Genomic DNA, 20,637 nt, shown 5'->3' with positions numbered 1-20,637 from the left:
GTGATTACGTAGGAGGCATGATGACGCGATACGTGACTCCGCCTCCTCCATTAGAGTATATGGACAAAAAACAGGTTCCAGTTATGACCATTACGCGTAGAATTTCAAAATGAAACCTGCCTAACTTTTGTAAGTAAGCTGTAAGGAATGAGCCTGCCAAATTTCAGTCTTCTACCTACACAGGAAGTTGGAGAATTAGTGATGAGTGAGTCAGTCAGTCAGGGCTTTGCCTTTTATTAGTATATATATATAAACTTGTATCTCGCGAATATGGTATTGCAAACGGCAGCGGAAGCGTTTCTATAAACTTAATTTAAACTTACGGTTTACACCGTGCTTTTTTTGTTTCCGCAGTAGCGAAGTGATCACTCCTGCTGCGTTCAGTCAGTTCACGTGAGCCGCTCTCTTGTGTGATGTTGCGATGTCCACGGCTTTATTTAATGTTAGCTAAGACCCGGCACTTCAAAGTTTCTCGCTACAGCAATTTTAACTCCATTACAAAGTGATCCAAATGTCGTTTATACCTCGTGTCTTCTCATTAAAGTTGTATCTCGCGAATATGATATTGCAAACGGCAGCGTTTCTATAAACTTAATTTAAACTTACGGTTTACACCGTGCTTCGCTTCTTATTGTTTCGCTGCCTTCTCAATTGTGTAATGAATGTTTTCTTCAGCACTCTTTGGGGCTCTTCCTTGTTTTGTACGTACTGCGTTCACAGTCAGTTCACGTGATTACGTGGGAGGCGTGATGACGCGATACGCAACTCCGCCTCCCACGGCCAGCGAGCTGCAGTCCATTACAGTATATGGACAAAAAAGAGGTTCCAGTTATGACCGTTACGCTTTGAATTTCGAAATGAAGCCTGCCTAACTTTTGTAAGTAAGCTGTAAGGAATGAGCCTGCCAAATTTCAGCCTTCCACCTACACGGGAAGTTGGAGAATTAGTGATGAGTCAGTCAGTCAGTCAGTCAGTGAGTGAGGGCTTTGCCTTTTATTAGTACAGATATTTAGGGTCAATTCCTTTCAAAGATCCCAGAGTATGGAGGAGAAAGGACCTTTCACTTAATATCTCAGAAAAGGAGCCTTGCATAGAATACACTCTAGCTCCATATATGCAAAGCATTCAATCATTCAAGTCAAAATCTTTTATCAAGCAATTTATCTCGTTAAATTGTCAAAAAATGTATCCAGGGCAAGATTCAGCCTCTGAACATTACAATCTAGCTCCAGTCTCACTGGGCCCCATGTTTTGGGCGTGCACCAAATTAACATCATTCTGGACTAAAATTCTTGATTGCCAATCAGATAGCCTTGATGTCACAATCACTCCTAACCCACTAACAGCTGAGTATGATGTACTCCTGTATGGGCTTAAAGTGGAGATGGACAAATTGATTGTAATTGCCTATACCACACTAATAGCACAGAGACTTATCTTGCTCAACTGGAAAAACTTAATTCCACCTGTCATAAGTCAATGGGTAAATGATATTCTACACTATTTTAAATTGGTAAAAATCAAATTTTCACTTAGAGGATCTGTTCAAACCTTTTTAGAAATATGGCAAGATCCAATTAATAAATTGTAGAATAAGATTTTATATTGGGGGAAGGGATACACTCCCTTCTTTGTTGTTTATATAGATTTGCTCTACCTGTTGGCTCAGCTTGAAATCAGCATTTTTAAGTTTGACTAGTTATGTGATACGATCTTCACAGATGCTGCTTTCCACCAGAAATTGGAGGCAGTGAAGCATTAATGAAATGGAGAGAAACATGAGAATCTCACCTGGTGGAAACTAAGCTGCATGCACCATTCGAGACATATAAAAATATAGTAGTATACACCTTTGGACAGAATTCCTGGGCCAGTGTACACAGATACACATACACAGGACATACTGGAAGATGTAAACAAATGGAACATATGGAAATTGAACCTCTATAAATATTAATATTGTGGCCACAACCTGTCTTGCATTGCATTTTCTTAGTTACTGGCTTATGGTGTCACATAGGACTCCAAAAGTGTTTCTTAATGCCTTAAACTTGAAATTACTAATTGTTTACAATGAAAATCACCAAACAGGAGAATATAATTCATGCAAGTTGTGGATGTGACATTCGCTCACTAATTATCTCTAAACTTGTACTTTTTTTTTTTTTTTGAATTTACTAAAATCAAACACTCCATATACATAACTCAAGTTTTGCAAAAAGAAAAAAAAAGAAATGAAAAAGGTTCAACACAAATCAACCCCCGCCCCTGAGAAAGAGAGCTAGGCCAGCAGTCTAAAACTTTATGCTAGTAAAGACAAATGAATAGATAAAATAATAAATGAATAAAGATAAATGGAGTAAAAGAGGGATGAGAACCTGCTTCCTAAATTTAAATGCTTATTCTAAAATGTTATTGATTAGATCCTACCAGATTTTGAAAAAGTTTTGTACAGATCCTCTAAGTACAAATTTGATTTTCTTCAGTTTCAAATAGTATATAACATCAGTTACCCACTGACTTAGAATAGGTGAGTTAGGATTCTTCCAATTGAGCAAGATAAGTCTATGTGCCAATAGTGTAGTAAAGGCAATTACAGTTGGTTTGTCCTTCTCCACTTTAAGCTCTCTGGAAGTACACCAAACACAGCTGTTAGTGGATTAGGTGGGATTGCGACACCAAGGCTGACTGAAAGGCATTTAAAGACTTTGGTCCAAAATAATGTTAATTTGGTGCAGGCCCAAAACATGTGACTCAGTGAGGCTGGAGCTTGATTGCAGCATTCGTTGGTTGGATCTTCACCTGGAAACATTTTGGACAATTTTAAACAAGAGAGCTGCGCTCGATATATAATTTTAAGTTGAATAATTCTATGCTTTGCGCATATGGAGCTCGAGTGAATTCTGTGCATTGCTACTTTCCACTCCTTTTCTGAAATATTGAGTAAGAGGTCCTTTTCCCACTGTTCTCTTGGATCTTTGAAAGGGAGGGACTATAAAATAGTTTTATATATTACAGAAATGCTGTCAGAGTCCTCGAGACTGAGCAATATTTTTTCCAGTATAGAGGTAGGTGGGAGTTGAGAAAAATTACACAGGTTCTGTTTAACAAAGTTTCGAATTTGAAGGTAGTGATAGAAATGTGTTGCTGGCAAGTTAAATTTGGAGTGTAATTGTTCGTAGAATGCAAAAACGTTGTCTATGTACAGATCTCTAAGTGACTGAATCCCGGATGTTTTCGAGAGGGTTGGAAAAAGTTGGTTCTCGTGCAGAGGTGCCACAGATAAAAGCTTGTCTATCTTAAAATACGTCCTACACTGGTTCCATATTCTGAGTGAGTGAAGCACAATTGGGTTGTTAGTATATTGACAATAACTTGTATTTATTGGTGTACAAAGCAAGGAATATAAAAGTACTGCAGGATTTTATTTCTATTGTGGACCAAGCCTGTGTCTGTTTGTTTATTTCTGTCCATGTCCAGGTTTTCATAGCTTGTATGTTTGCTGACTAGTAATAAAACTGAAAGTTAGGTAGAGCAATGCCACCTTCTGCCTTAGGTCTTTGTAGGGTCGCCCTTTGGATACGTGGATGTTTTAAATTCCAAATAAATGTGTTTATGGTTGTGTCTAATTTCTTAAAATATGATCTACTGATGTATATTGGAATGTTTTGAAATAAAAAGAAGCTTAGGAAGGATATTCATCTTAATGTTAATTCTTCCAGCTAAAGTGAGATGAAGGGTTGACCATCTATGCAAGTCTTGCTTAATTCTTTCCATACAGACGGCAAAATTTTGTTGATAAAGAGCTTTATATTTACTTGTGATGTTTACCCCTAGATATTTAAACTGATCTGCAGTGATAAAAGGGAAGGTGTCCAATCTAATACTGTATGCTTGAGAATTCACTGTGAGTGGCTCAATGGCAATTGCAAAAAGCTGTGGTGACAAGAGGCATCCTTGTCTGGTACCATGTTCTAGTTTAAAGTAGTCTGAATTGATGTTGTTAATAAAAACTGAAGCTTCTGGAGTGGTAAACAGTAATCTGATCCATGCACAAATGTTTGGGCCAAACCCAAATTTCTCCAATGTAGTGAAAAGGTAGTTCTATTAAACCATGTCAAATGCTTTTTCTGCATCCAATGATATCATCATCTCCGGGGTGTTTAACTTTGTTGGTGAAAATATTACATTAAATATGCATTGAAGATAGGAAGCTAAGTGTCTGCCTTTAATAAATCCAGTTTGGTCTTGTGATATTAACCGAGGGCAGCACTTATTCCATCCTTCTAGCTAGGACTTTGGAGAGTATCTTATCATCATTATTCAGAAGTGAGATTTGTCTGTACGATGCACATTTTAATAAGTCCTTATTTTATTTAGGAAAGACAGTAATTAATTCTTGGCGAAAAGTTTGAGGTAGCAGAGTTGAGAATTTCTTATAAAATTTGTCAGGGTAGCCATCAGGGCCTGCTGCTTCCCCACTCTGCAGTGAGTTTATAGCATCTAGTAATTCTGATAGTGCCAGAGGTTTATCCAATTCCTCTGCCCTAAGAGTATCCATTTGTGGTATCTGTAATGCATCCAGAAATGCTTTAGATTGTGTCTTGTCTTCTTTAATCTCAGTATAGTATAAGTATTCATAGTAGTCTCTAAATGTGTGCATTATATTTTTATGGTCAATGATTTGTGCTGGTGATTGTATTCCAAACTTCTTGCTTGTGGATTTGTTGAGCTAAGATCTTATTAGCTTTCTCTCCATGTTCATAATAATGATGTCTTGATTTAAGTATGAGTTGTTCAGTCTTTTTAGTGGTTAAGAGGTTGAGCTCTGAATGCAGAGCCTGCCTTTTCCTATGAAGCGTCTAAGTTGTGGATTTGAAATTCTCTCAAATGCATAAAACTAATTAACTCTAAACTTGTACCTTTTTTAATTAGCTGCACATTATAAATACCTAACCTATTAAAACTATAAATTCTTCCAGTTCTTTATAGAAGCTGCCTAATCAATCATGGCAAATAAAATTTTAAAAAGTAAATATTTGTAAAATACTAAAATGGGATTTTCATTTACATTATATTATAGTTTTGTTTCTAAAACTAATTAATTGCTTATATGACAAACATATACTACATTAAAAATGAAAAAAACTATTTCACAGTTTAATGGAGATTATTTTGTTCAGAAAAGCAATGAATAATCATGAACAATGTAGTGAAAAATGTTACAAATGAAAACAACATGAATACCTTATCAAGTTTCTTTTCATCGCAGTCAGTACTAGGCAATCTTGATTTTAATTTAACAGATCCTTCTTTAAATATATCTCCAAACCCTACTCCTCTGATTTTCTTTGGTTGAGCTACTGCTTCATTGCCAGGCCCAGGTGATGACAATGGAGAGGTAGGACTAGCAAGACTCGAACAAGGAACTTCTTTACTACTAGCTTCTGAAAGATCAAATAGAAACAAAGAGTACAGTGTTAGTCTGCTGAGAATTACCAGTTAAAAGGATTTCAAACTGTCACAGTTGTGTTAAGAGTAAGTTATTTAAGCATTTCTCTGTCCCAGCTGTTTAAAATAGGAGACTACGAATTGTTTATTGATTTAACATTAGAACCAGACAATCTTTAAAGATGACACATTTTATTTAAAATAGAATTTCGCTCTTTATGGCAAACCAAATATCAGAAGTGTAACATTTCACAGGCACCGCCTACTTCAAATGTGTGAGACTCCTAGGCAAAATAAATTAGAAATTCAAAGTAAACTCAAAGTAATAAATAGGTAAGAAAAATTACAAGAATAAAAATGTAGTAGTTAAGGCGACATCCATTAGTTTTACTACTGTATAACTGCTTTTACAGGAAAGGTAAATAAATCATCATCAAGTTGTAAGTCCAAGCTACAGTAAACACTACATGTAATGTGATTCTTTTTTGGTAATGGTCTGGCAACTTTTCCATGACTGGTTCCTGCCTTGTACCTGTTGTTACCAGATCAGGAAGGACACAGTCCAGCTCCCTTGCCAACTTCTCATTATATGGATATTATATGGAAATCAAAAAAAAAACAAAAAAAAAAACTTAATGACATAGTAGGCTACACAGTATACCGATACACAACTCTTAACTAATGGAAATTTCAATTTAAAAGTTGTAACTTAATTATAAGTTACAAGTCTTAATAATTAAAATTAATATCCAGCTTAACTAAGCTTTCATATGTCACAGGGATGTTTTTGTTTTTTTAGAATCATTACAGCTTTCTTTTCTATTATTTATTTATATAAACTTAACTATAATTCCTGAAGCTGTATTAAAAAGCCCTTCAAGCTCTTCATTAATTACACTGGTACATAGTGCTGACAGAAGCTTTCCTGGTAAAACAGAAAAGAAAGGGTATCAGAGTATATTACTTATCCAGTAATCAAGAACTCTGTCCGATCTTAGGATATTAGGTTCACATATGTATGTCTACATTTAACACTAGAATTCCAGAAGCCTCAATTCCAGCCTACCTTAAATCCCTTCACAACCCTACCATCAGTGTCTTTTGTTTTGAAAATATGTTGATTAGCACAAGCAGCCCATTGTCCCATCCCCTGCCTTGACTGAGCTCAGCTCGCTGGCAAAATAGTCTCTCAGCTCAAACCAAGGCTCCTTATCTTCGTGTGGGGTGCTTGGAGTTGTATAGGGTAAATAATACAGTATATCATTATTTAAAATACATGCATTTCATGTGTGCTCCGTGTCTACAAAGATCTGGGTAAGTGAAGGATGAAAGGAAATGCGAGAAATGCTGAACACATACCTAAAGCACAAACCTTTTCCATGTTATAGTAATAATGACGAAAAGTGTATAATATGTGAAGACTTAAGTCCAAATATCAAATAAACCAAGTGCGCTTTTATTCAAGAATATAACCAAAGGAAAAAAAACAATTTGATTTACATGTGGCTGTCAATAAGTTAAAAACTTATTATAACCCGAAGGTCCCGGGTTTGAGACCGGGTGCTCCATGTTTTGAGTAGTGACCTGCTATTATTATTATTTCTACAACATAATAAAAACATACATTTAATTTGAGTCTGATTTGATTTGAGGAACAGTGTTCAGGTCTGCAGTAGGAGTTACAGATGCATTCAAGGTAAAGGTGGGATTACATCAGGGATGTGCTCTGAGCCCTTTCTTATTTGCAATGGTGATGGACAGGTTGACAGTAGAGATTAGACAAGAGTCCCTGTGGACTATGATGTTTATGGATCAAGTTGGGGAGACCCTGAAGATGTAGAGATATGTTCTACAGAGGAGATGAATGAAGGTTAATAGGACCAAGACAGAATAGATGTGTGTAAAGGAGGGGAAGGTCAAAGGAATGCCAAGGATGCAGAGAGAGAAGTTGGTGGAGGTGGATGAGTTTAAATACTTGGGGTCAACAGTACAGAGTAACAGGAAGTGTAGAAGAGAAGTGAAGAAGATAGTGCAGGCAGGGTGGAGTGGGTGTAAGAGAGTGTCAGGAGTGATTTGTGACAGACAGGTACCAGCAAGAATGAAAGGGAAGAGTGACACCAGCTATGTTACATGGGTTGGTGATGGTGGAATTGACAAAAAGACAAGAGTCACAACTGGAGGTGGCAGAGATAAAGATATTAAGGTTTGCATCGGGTGTGACGAGGATGGACAGGATTAGGAACGAATACATTAGAGGGTCAGCTCAGGTTGACGATATTGTGCTGGTTTGGACACATGCAAAGGAGAGATGCTGGATATACTGGGAGAAGGATGCTAGAGATGGAGCTGCCAGGCAAAAGGAAAAGAGGAAGAACTAAGATGAGGTTTATGGATGTGGTGAGAGCAGACATGCAGGTGGTGGGTGTGACAGAGCAAAACGCACAGGACAGGAAGATATGGAAACAGATGATTTGCTGAGGCGACCCTTAATGGGAACAACCAAAAGAAGAAAAGGAAGAATAAATCCAATAATTAAAATATGTAATTACCGCAAAAATACAGTAATATTTCAGTGTGCTAAAATGCCTAATACAGTACATTAAATAGAACATATTAACTTCTAACCTGATAAAACAATAAACCAAAAAAATAATTATCATATATTCATTTATTTTTTTCTTTTTAAATATGGCTTCATTAACAATTGCTTCACTGACAAAACAAATAAAATGGAATATTAATAGAATCTATAGATGCAATTGGATATACAGTAATCCCTCCTCCATCGCGGGGGTTGCGTTCCAGAACCCCCCGCGAAAGGTGAAAATCCGCGAAGTAGAAACCATATGTTTATATGGTTATTTTTATATTGTCATGCTTGGGTCACAGATTTGCACAGAAACACAGGAAGTTGTAGAGAGACAGGAACTTTATTCAAACACTGCAAACAAACATTTGTCTCTTTTTCAAAAGTTTAAACTGTGCTCCATGACAAGACAGAGATGACAGTTCCGTCTCACAATTAAAAGAATGCAAACATATCTTCCTCTTCAAAGGAGTGAGCATCAGGATCAGAGAATGTCAGAAAGAGAGAGAAAAGCAAACAAATCAATAGGGCTGTTTGGCTTTTAAGTATGCGAAGCACCGCGGCACAAAACTGTTGAAGGCAGCAGCTCACACCCCCTCCGTCAGGAACAGAAAAAGAGAGAGAGAGAGACAGAGAAAAACAAATAATCAAAAATCAATACGTGCCCTTCGAGCTTTTAAGTATGCGAAGCACCGTGCAGCATGTCGCTTCACGAAGCAGCTGCACAGAAGGGAGCAACGTGAAGATAACCTTTCAGCATTTTTAGACGAGCGTCCGTATCGTCTAGGTGTGCGAACAGCCCCCCTGCTCAATCCCCCTACGTCAGGATCAGAGAATGTCAACGCAAGAGAGAGAGAGAGAAAAGTAAGTTGGGTAGCTTCTCAGCCATCTGCCAATAGCGTCCCTTGTATGAAATCAACTGGGCAAACCAACTGAGGAAGCATGTACCAGAAATTAAAAGACCCATTGTCCGCAGAAATCCGCGAAGCAGCAAAAAATCCGCGATATATATTTAAATATGCTTACATATAACATCCGCGATAGAGTGAAGCCGCGAAAGGCGAAGCGCGATATAGCGAGGGATTACTGTATTCATTCAACCATCTCACCTCAAAAGACATAATAGTGATGTGAATAAAGGTTAAGTAAAATATACAAAAAAGTCTCATTGAACAAAATCATACTTGTATAACAAATTATTAACTATATATCATATATCAGGCATGTCAAACATGCAGCCCGCAACAGAAATCTGTGCGACCCGCATGACAGATCCTAGTTAGCACTAAACTTGTACAAAATTATTACTATCATTTGTGATTGAATCATTCTGCATCTTCGGCGTTACTTATTGACTTTTCTTACTTCTGCCTTCTGACAAAAGTGCGTTATCCCATGGGATTACGGTACTTTAATGAGCTGCGACGTCGCAACTGAAGTGCTAGGCTGCAGCAGCCTGGCAGCAGGGGTGGCCTTAGGCATGTGCAAACTGTGCACCTGCACAGGTCCACCACGCCAATATATATTGAATATAAAACAGAAAGAGAAAATAACGACACACAGCTGATGGCGATGTGGCCGAAAAACATTGTGTTTCTTGTTAATTAGTACGCTGTATTTACCAATGTCGCTCGAGTCGGAGCAGTAAGCTATATGTAGTATTATAACGTTCTGCCATAATGAGAATATCATGGGCCACCACTTGGTTTTCAAGTTACGGACACGCGCATATAGAAGCATGTCATGAGCACGAGGCGGCTATGCAGTGTCTGCAACGGACGTGGCCATCTGCCATGCATAAGATACCATATTGACATTGGCGGGCGAATGGGCCACCGATTCTTTCTCTGCCCAGGGCCGCCACAAGCCTAGAGCCGCCCCTGGCAGGCTACACTACTGGCTGGGCTGCTGAGATTGGCCACTGGGCAGAACTGACCATCACGAGTAGTAATAGCTCGCATATTTTCACGTTTTTTTGCTCTAGTTTTATGTAATTTTGTGCTAGTATTGTAACGAACAGTTAGTGCAGACTACAGCTGAAGATCTGAAGTGGACGCGAGAAGTTGGCGAGTTGTTTATTAACAAATTTTTGTGATTTTGAGTTTGTAAAATTAGTGTAGGTCAGGGGGCTTTTTGCATATCGGCTTATTTTACAATATAAACTTTGAAGTAAACTTAGTAAAGTAAAATTTGATTTTTGGAGGATTTGTTTTCCAACTTGAATTACTGAGCAATGAATTCAGTGAGCATTTTCGTAATTTCAGTTCACACGAACAGGACTTTGCGCTGTTTGCGTCACCATACTCTTACAACATTGAGAATGCGCCTGAGAATATCCAAATGGAATTGATTGAAGTGCAGTCAGATTCTATTCTGAAGGCAAAATACAACGAAGTTGGTGTGCCAGGCTTGTATGCTTAGCTGCCACCCTCGTATGTGCAGATCCGTAAGTTGGCATCGAGAGTACTGTCTATGTTCGGAAGCACTTACCTTTATGAGCAATTGTTTTTGTTAATGAAAGCTACCAAAACCCCACATCGCTCAAGACTTACCATCGAGCACCATTCATCCCTCATAAAAGTTGCAGCTGCACAAGATTTCAAGCCTGATATTGACGAACTGGTTACTAACAAGAGATGCCAAGTGTCGGGACAAAAGAAATAGATCTCACACTGTAAGACTCCAATATGAGCAATGAATATAATATAATAATATAAGGACCTAGCTAAGAGGCAAAGACTAATTGTACGCTGTTGTACGGAGATTGTATAGAAATAAATTGCTTTTCTTTAAACTTTAAGTGTAACATTTTTTAAAGTTTTCAGTATTGGAAAGAAAGCTACAGTAACTTTGTATAATAGTATAATAGTATTTGTTACAGTGCGGCCCGCTGATGCACGTATGGCAGTCAAAGTGGCCCACCAATGGTAGTGAGTTTGACATGCCTAATATATATCATATTATCCATCCATCCATTTTCCAACCCGCTGAATCCGAACACAGGGTCACGGGGGTCTGCTGGAGCCAATCCCAGCCAACACAGGGCACAAGACAGGGACCAATCCCGGGCAGGGTGCCAACCCACCACAGGACACACACACACACAAACACACCCACCCACACACCAAGCATACACTAGGGCCAATTTAGAATTGCCAATCCACCTAACCAGCATGTCTTTGGACTGTGGGAGGAAACCGGAGCGCCCAGAGGAAACCCACGCAGACACGGGGAGAGCAAGCAAACTCCACGCAGGGAGGACCCAGGAAGCAAACCCAGGTCCCCAGGTCTCCCAACTGCGAGGCAGCAGCGCTACCCACTGCGCCACCGTGCCGCCCTCATATTATTATTAATACTATTAATCATATCATACAAATACATATTTGAGAACATAAGTCATGTGGCTTTATAGTCATACCATCCATACACAGTATTGTAGCTAGGGAATCCATTCCCGGGCTCCCGGGATTCCTGGACATTTTTCATTCCCGGGAAGTGCTGCAATTCCTGGGAAAATGGGAATGACCAAGCTCGCATATATAGCGTGTAAAAGTGTAAAAATCAATCAAGAAATAACAGAGTTATAGTTGAAAATAATTAAGGTGGCGCCATTGCTGCAGCTTGCACTTCATCAGAAAACAGCTTTGAACAGCAACTTGAAATTGCAATGCGTCAGTCTGTTGCATCCGCATTATCTGTACCAAGAAACTTGCCATCACAGAATGATGACAAGAAACTGGATGCATCAGTAAAAGCTGAAATGGCGGTGTTTCAGAGCAACGGCAAGTGCGGGCGTTATTTAGAACAAGTTGAGTATCTGATGATTGTGCCGCCTACTTCAGTGGAGGCAGAGTGTGCTTTCTCAGCGGCTGGCGTACTCTGCACGAAGGTGCGCTCTTGCCTGGACGACCGCACGCTGGAGAAGTTGTGCTTTCTACGTTCTTATTACCGCAACTAAAGATACATGTACTTATATGACAGCATGAACTGCTTGTAGATAAGGTTAGTCTTTTACTTGTGTCAACATATTGCAGTAGTTTTATTAAAAATAAGTGTCGGTTGTTCTAAAACCGTTCACATGTGAGATGCCCGTGCACTGTGTCATCTCCGGGAGCCCGGGATTCCCAGGAATGAAATGCGGGATTCCCGGGAATGGATTCCCTAATTGTAGCATATAACTGGCATGAAATAATGTGCTCCAGGACTGCAATGCAAAATACACAAACACAGGACAAGTGCAATAGAAAGTAATATTCTGAAATAGATATTAATAATTATTACTTGTAAAGTAAATAATAAGAAAACAACAGTAGTGATAAATGTAACAAATGCACTGCATATATTAATTTTATAACATAAATTGACTCAACGTTGAGTTCAAATGGACAATGTAATCCTTTTCACAAAAGTACATGTGCATTATTCAGCCCACAACCCCAGTCCTTTGAGAAGCATCCTTCAGCCTTTTTAACTTCTAACAAACATTTTTGGGGCAGCATGCCTCCAGCATATTGATTTTTGATGGCTTCCATGCTGCAAATGCATCTTTAAATGCCACCAAAGATTTTGTATGAGATTTAAATCTATGGACTGAGAAGGCCACTCCAGGGAAATCCAGGATCTATTTCAGGATTATTCTCTTGCTAGAGTCTCCAATAATCAGCATGGTTCAATGTCCCAAAAGAAAGCCTCACATTTCTCTTTAAAATGGCATGGTATTTCTAAAAACCCATGTTGCCAGTTACATGGTCAACATTTCCAGTTCCAGTAGCAAAACATTGTCGCTTTGTCATCAATGACCCACTTCCGGACTCAATTGTAGTGATGGTTTTCTTCTGGTCATAAGCTTGGCTTTCCTCATGCCAGACACACCACACTGGCTCATGTGTCCAAACAGTTCCAATTTAGTTTAATCAATCTATAGAACTGTCTCCCAAAACTGTGTAGGCTTATACAAATTCCTCTTGGTATATTTTAATCAATCGCTGACGCTCATCGTGGTCAAGAGTGGAAGGTGTTTTGGAGTCACGCCATGATGTTCTTGTTTGTACAGTGTCCGTTCAATAGTGGCAACTGAAACACTTGTCCAGGCCATCCTCAGGTCATCCTGTAGGTGTTTTGCAGTATCATGGGGATTTTTCTCAGTTATCCCTAGGATTTCTCAGTTATCCCTGTTATGTTTCCAAGGACTCGTGTCATAAGTTTTAAAGTTTCTTATAATGCTCAAAATGGTACCTCTTGGAATGTTTAATTTTTGGGAAATCTTAAAATTTTCATCCTGGGTATGACATTAATCTACATCCAGCCCTGCAAGCAGGTCCTCCAACTTACAGTGAAAATTTGGGGCTTGGTGGCAGGAATGCACTCCAACAACCATAAAAAAACCTCACATTGTTCCAGTGTGGTGCTGTGGTGTCATCCACTGCACTTGGGTCCCAATCGTGGTTCATTGTGTGGTGGATGTGGCAATGAGCTATCAGCACATGCTCCCAAACTCTTAAAATTAACATCAAATGCAATTAAACCATTTCTTTTCACAACTTTTATGAAAGCTCTTTAGTCTTAACCATGATTAAAATCTCACCTTGAACACATTCATGAGTAGGATTGTTCACAGGTACCTGCTTGGCTGGTTCCCGGTAAAAGAACTCCTGCTTCGTAATCAAGATGTTGATGGTTCAATCCCTGGTCTCCCCTGCATTTAGCTCTTTTGAGTAGTGGGCTGCTATTATTCTTGCTATTATATATTAAAAACATATATCAGATGTGAGTCTCCAACAAATCAACAAAACAAGTATGCTTTTATTTAAGAATGAAACTGAATAAAGACTGAAAAAAAATTACACATAAAAGCACTTCTGTTTTGTTATACCACATCTTTATTTGAAAACTAAGAGTGTCAGATTGGGAGAAGTGTGAAAATGTCTGAAAGAATAAAAAAAACAAAACTTTTACAAGTACCATATCTTTACACAGGCTGTTAAGACTCAAATCAAATGTATGTTTTTATTATGTAATAGTAATAATAATAGTAGCCAACTACTCAAACCAGGAGACTTGGGATTATACTAAAATTGTCTTGATTACAAAGCCGCAGTTATTACTCCTGCACCAGTCAAGCAGATATCTGTGAAACAGCTGCATTTCCAACGTGAAACACACAAACACACATATGCATGCAAACATCTTTACTTTGTATCGATTGATATTTGGGTTTTAGTCTTCACACATTAACAGCAACACGAGAATAAACAATTTCTTTTTCTTCAGTTTTATTCTTGAATAAAAAAAAGGTATAACAAAACAAGTGTGTTTTTCAAGTGTTTATCTGATATTTGGACTTCCCACATTATACACTTCACACCAACATTCTGTCATTATTACTATAACATATGAAAATTGTTTGTTTTAGTTTTGTATTCAACATGTGTTTTTCAAATAACAACATATTATTTTCCTATACAATTCCAGACACCTCACTCCCAGATAAACAAACTTCATCAGTGAGAATTTTGTGTCCGACTTCTACTGCTTCGGTGGGGGATGGGATAGCAGGCTGGCTGCCTTAGCTGACTGACACATTTGCAAAACAAAGTCGCTTATTGTGGGCAATTGGCACAGTGATGAGAAGCTGCAAGTAAAATTTAAAGGTGGACAGCCATTACAAATATTTTTGCAGGCTTCAGGGATTCTAATGTTAATAGTCAGAGTGATAAGAGAAACCAGTCAGTGTGTCTGGGTTGCTTGGAATCGAGTATTATGGCATGAGCTTCATCAATATGTGTTGTAGTAGTTATTTTGCATGTCACACCACAGTAAATAAATAACTTTTCCTAAGCAATAAACTTACAATAGCACTAAGTGTGATGCCATCAAGTGACACATTTTCTATACAGCAGTTATATCAAATCAAAATTTCCAGCCTCCTTATTCTGCACTTCATCTAGTATTTCAGAGTTTGAAGGTGCATTTGTGCAATTTTCACTAGAACCAGTCTTATTGTATCTGAAAATTAAGAAATCTGAAGCAGGTAACACTGTAACACTAATACAACAATGACAGTAATAATAGTGTGAAATTATACCTACTAACTTCTTTTAGCTGGGGTGGAACTAAATGCAACTTTTACGCAGACTCAGTATTATTATTGACCATTTTGACGAATATTGTGTCATCAGCAAATCCAATGGCAGCACTAACAAATTCTCAAACCTGCTTAATTTAATTCTAGGTCATTGATGGCTACAGCTTAGGATAGAAGCACTGGGTGCAAGGCTGGAACCAGCACAAGACACTGTCAGTCCATTGTAGGACCTACTCGGAATGACATCATGGAAGCTAGGTCAATGTCAATGTCAATTTATTTATATAGCACATTTAAAACAACATAGTAATGCTGTGGCCAAAGTGCTTTACAATTGTAGCTGCTAAAATATATAAGGTGTCTTCAGGCACGGGTAAGACGCGTGTCAAAAGAATTCTCAGAGTCCAAGAGTTCGTTTTAAAGGTATTTAGTGAAAGGTAAAAGTAAATAGTCCACACAAGAATAAAAGAAAAAATAGTTACACACGTAGAATAAAAGGCAAAAAAAAAGGGAAAAAATTAATCTTCTATAAACTTAGCTTTTCTTGAAAGACTTTAGTATTTTTATAATTAAAGGTTCTTAATTTCTTCTTTCCTACTTAAAGGTTCTTAATTTTTTCTTTCCTACTTAAAGGTTCTTATTTTCTTAAAGGCTCTTAAGCCAGTTGGCACATAGGCAAGTGCCTAGGCACGATGACGTGCGGTCACGGTTAAAAACCGTATGCCTCCACACCTTATACAAGGAAAGGCTGACACTAACTTACTGAACAGTGATGTTTACTCCAAGCTATTAGAAATGGCAAGAACATACCAAAACGATTCTATTCACCGGGGTTATAGGAACCTTCCATAGTTCATGCATTGTCATCTAATAAACATTCATGAATCTTATAGAGTCTGCGTGGGTTTCCTCCGGGCGCGCCGGTTTCCTCCCACAGTCCAAAGACATGCAGGTTAGGTGGATTGGTGATTCTAAATTGGCCCTAGTGTGTGCTTGGTGTGTTTGTGTGTGTCCTGCGGTGGGTTGGCACCCTGCCCGGGATTGGTTCCCTGCCTTGTGCCCTGTGTTGGCTAGGATTGGCTCCAGCAGACCCCCGTGACCCTATGTTTGGATTCAGCGGGTTGGAAAATGGATGGATGGATGAATCTTATAGAACAAGGAAAATGGCTCTTACAACAATAATAGAATAAAAGAAAAACAAAATAATTAACATAAAACATAAATAGAAATAAAATATATGAACATAAAATAAAATACATAATAAATAGAAGTAATGTTATATACATAAAAAATAAAAGTAATGTTATATAATCACAAAGAGGAAACCATCAGTATTACTGAAGGTCATGGAATGCAAGTGAATAGAAATGAGTCTTTAGTCTTGTTTTGAACAGTTCAATTGTAGATGACTCCTTTATGTAATGAGGTAAAGAGTTCCACAGGCGAGGAGCAGCAGCTGCAAAAGCCCTGTCCCCCTTGGTTTTACACTTGGTACGAGGGACAACCAGAGACAGATGACCAGAAGATCTAAGCACTCTGGATGGCTGGTGTAAAACACACAGTTCAGATAAATAGGCAGGAGCAAGCCCAAGTAAAGATTTAAAAACTAGTAGCAAGATTTTAAAATCAATTCGAAAACTGAGAGGCAGCCAGTGTAAAGAAGCTAAAATAGGAGAAACAGAGTCATACTTTCTTGCCCCAACCAGAAAGTGAGCGGCAGCATTTTGGACCAACTGTAACCTGTGTATCAGAGATTTGTTAATCCCAGAATACAGCGAGTTGCAGTAATCGAGGCAAGAAAAAATAAACGCATGAGTAGCTATCTCAAGATCCCTACAAGATAAAAAAGGCTTTATCTTACCTAATAGACGAAGTTGGAAAAAGCAACTCTTGACTACAGAATTTACTTGTTTCTCAAAAGAGAGGTTACTGTCAAAGGTAACACCAAGATTGCGGACTTGAGGTTTGGAAAAGACAGAGAAAGAGCCGAGAAGTCCAAGACCAATTTGGGCTTTAGCTGATGGACCCACTATAAGCACCTCTGTTTTATTTTGATTTAGGTCAAGAAAATTATTAGCCATCCAGGATCTTAGTTCAGACAGACAGTTGTGAAGTTGATTTGTTGTAGAGTTGCAGACAGGAATATAAACCTGTGCATCATCAGCACAGCAGTGAAAAGCAATGTTAAATTTCCTAAAAATAGATCCAATAGGGTGAAGGTATATAGAGAATAAAATAGGACCCAAAATGGATCCCTGAGGAACACCATATTTAAGAGGAGCAGTAGATGAAGAAGAGGAATTAAAAGTCACTGAAATGTGTCTACCAGTTAAATATGACCTGAACCAGTTAAGAGCAGCCCTTTTGAGCCCAACAAGATGTTCAAGCCACATCAGCAATATTTCATGGTCAATGGTGTCAAAGGCAGCAGACAGGTCAAGGAGGAGAAGGACTGCCGCATCACCTGAGTCAGTAATAAGAGAGATGTCGTTGAACACTTTCAGGAGGGCCGTTTCAACACTATGATGACGCCTAAAGCCAGATTGGTAGATCTCAAATAAATTATTGGAGTTAAGGTGATCAACCAATTGATTATAAATAATTCTTTCTAGAATTTTAGCCAGAAATGGCAGTTGGGAAATTGGACGAAAATTGGCTAAAACTCCAGGATCTAATTCTGCCTTTTTCAGACGGGGATGGACTGCAGAATGTTTAAAAAATGAAGGCACAACCCCCGAACTAATAGAATCATTGATAATGACTAATAAGGGTGGGCCCAACACATCAAAGGCTTCCACTAAGAGACATGGAGGTACAATATCCAGAGGACTGGGGGCTGGTTTAACGGTGTCAATAGTTCTTTTTAGCTGTGAAAGTGAGACTAGATCAAAGGATTCTAAGACACTGTCATGATTAACAGTGGAAAGTTCATAGCCCGTTTGAACAATGCCACGGCGGATAGTATCAAATTTGTTGACAAAGAATGATAGAAACTGGTCACATGAATGAACAGTGCCCCCACGGATCTAATTATGAGGTTGCTCTTTGACCCTACCAAAGAATGAGAATGAGTATTGGGAGCTGACAAAGCAGCCTTATAAGCCATCAAGGTTTAGAGTAAACACTTCTGGATTACATTAAAGTATTTTTTTTTAAAACACTTTACCTGATTCCTCTGTTGTTTCACGCTCCTCCTCATCTTCTGCACCTTCAATTTCCCTCACAAAATTAGAAGGAAATAACCCAAATTTTCCATTTACACTTCCATTCCACCAACCTTCTTCTACCTAATATTTAAAACAAATGAAAGACTGAAGTATTAGTATAAGTGTGATTACAAATTTAGTTTAACAGTTAAAATATAAGTGAAGATTTTAATCATTGCTACTAGTAATACACAACATTAATCTTTTAATAAGGGTGTTATTTAGAAATTAAACACTCTTTTACAAAGAAACAATGAGTACAATGTATTGTAGAGAGCCAATCCAAATCAGTGTGCATATGTCTTGCCATCATAACATACCAATGTTACTGGATGAAGCAAAATAGAGCACAGTATCAAATGACAGGCTTAAAGAACATACAATCCGAACAGCTGCTAGACAAACAACATCTAAGAGAGCCAAAAAAGGATGAGTTTGAAAATAAAAATAGATAATTTTCAGTTGCTACTCGGAGCAATTTTTTTTCTTGAGATATGGAATTGTTAAAACAAAAAAAAAAAAAAAAAAAAAAAAAACACATATAATAATAATAATAATAATTCATTACATTTATATACCTTGTAGTGTCTTCTCAAGATGCTGCTTTATACTTAATGATAAAATATGGTGGGTTAACTATTGTTATTAATTGTCAGAATTGATTATGTGTGCACCTGTGTATTTACCTTACGCACTCTGAATCATGTCCAGGGGAAAGTTAAGGTGGTGCTCCCATTCAGTCTTAGTCTGTACTATAAGGAAGGGCTTTGGAAATAAAGTAATTGACTGATCAATTAATCCATACACTACAGTTACTATTGACGGCTGCTATTTTTAAATTGCTGTTAAATCTTATTTTTAAATGCATGATTAATGAATTAAAATTGACACTTATTTGTAAATGTTCGGGGTAATGTAATGCAGTAAAGTCACCTTGCAAAATTGTTTCTTAAAATACAGGGCTATTCAAAATGAAACAGCAGATTTCAAAAATTTATTTCAAACTGTATAAGACAGAAACACATTCTGCACATCACTGGAGAGAGGAAAGTTCAAAAGGCCGCCTAAAAAGTACCAGTGAATGCCACCGACTTCATTTTCATGCAAGATGGTGCCCCACCTTATTTCCACTTGGAGGTTTGGCATAACCTGAATGACACCATTCCAGGATGATGAATTGGAAAAGGTGGATAACAAGATCTTGCTCATTGTCTATGGCCTCCCAGATCTCCATACCTCCTGCGATTTTTATCTATGTAGGTACATTAAAAAAAGAGTGTTTGTTCCACCTATGCCTGCTAATCTTCAAGATTTGCAACATCAAACTGATGAAGCTGTGAAATCACTAACTAGGGACCAGTTGACTCATGTGTGGCAAGAAATGGTCTACCATTGTGATGTTCGTCGCGGTACATATGGCACTCATGTTGAGTGCATGCAACCTCAAGGGTCATAGGAACAAACTTTGAACTTTCCTCTGTCCAGTGATGTGCAGAATGTGTTTCTGTCTTGTACAGTTTGAAACAAATTTTTTAAATCTGCTCTTTCATTTTGAATATAGCCCTGTACAATTATCACCAAAAACCAGGCAAAGAACCACAAAAGCACTGGAACTGCTTATACATTGTAAAAGGTGCTCGCTATATAGCGCCCAACCCGGCACAGACTGACACAGAGGCATGTGTAAAATAAACAGACCTTTTTTATTTCTCTTCAGCCGTGGGGCACGCCTTCCCCGTGTCCCACAGGCCCAACACAGTCCCACAAGCACTTTAAATGGCACAAACAATAAACAAGTCCTTCCTCTGGCACCACCACTCCTCCCAGGCAACCTCGTCCTCTTCCTCCCGATTCTGGCTCCTGAGTGGTGGATGCTGGCCCTTTTTATAGTGCTCCAGGTGCTTGATCACCTGCGGCTAATTGCACTTCCGGGTGGGGCTGCAGAGATGTCCAGGTGGGTTCCTGGCTCCATGTAGCACCCCCTGGCGGCCACCCCAGATCCCCACAGGGTTGTGGAGAACTCCATCTCCCATGAAAATCTGTGGGAAACTGAGGCACCATCGTCAGCCAGGGAGGCTGCCACCAAGCGTCCTGGGGGAGGTAGTGAGATGCCCATGGCTGCTCCCCCGGAATATATGTAGAAGGGGCGTCCCGGCCAGGCATGGGACCTGGCCGCCCGCTACAACATGTTTCACCACAACTAAATATACTCCTATAATATTTTTTTAATCCACTGAAAACATTATTGGCAATGTGCACAAATTAAGTAATCGTACAATATTAGTGATAATTAGAAATTTATAAGATAA

General features: G+C 38.5%; 1 protein-coding gene across 2 annotated transcripts in view; it reads right to left on the bottom strand.

Moving 5' to 3' along the window:
* cd2ap (CD2-associated protein) overlaps window positions 1-20,637 on the bottom strand; it is a 277,447-nt gene that overhangs the window by 160,067 nt on the left and 96,743 nt on the right. For both annotated transcript variants that reach the window (XM_028796811.2, XM_028796810.2), the window contains exons 5-6: window positions 18,289-18,409; window positions 5,248-5,447 (exon numbers count right to left, since the gene is read on the bottom strand). In XM_028796811.2, the coding sequence (XP_028652644.1) occupies window positions 5,248-5,447; window positions 18,289-18,409 (321 nt within the window). The remainder of the gene's footprint in view (window positions 1-5,247; window positions 5,448-18,288; window positions 18,410-20,637) is intronic.

This window comes from Erpetoichthys calabaricus, chromosome 3, assembly GCF_900747795.2.
Source record: "Erpetoichthys calabaricus chromosome 3, fErpCal1.3, whole genome shotgun sequence".
Classification (NCBI taxonomy): Eukaryota; Metazoa; Chordata; class Cladistia; order Polypteriformes; family Polypteridae; genus Erpetoichthys; species Erpetoichthys calabaricus.
This window is presented reverse-complemented; position numbering and strand designations above follow the sequence as displayed.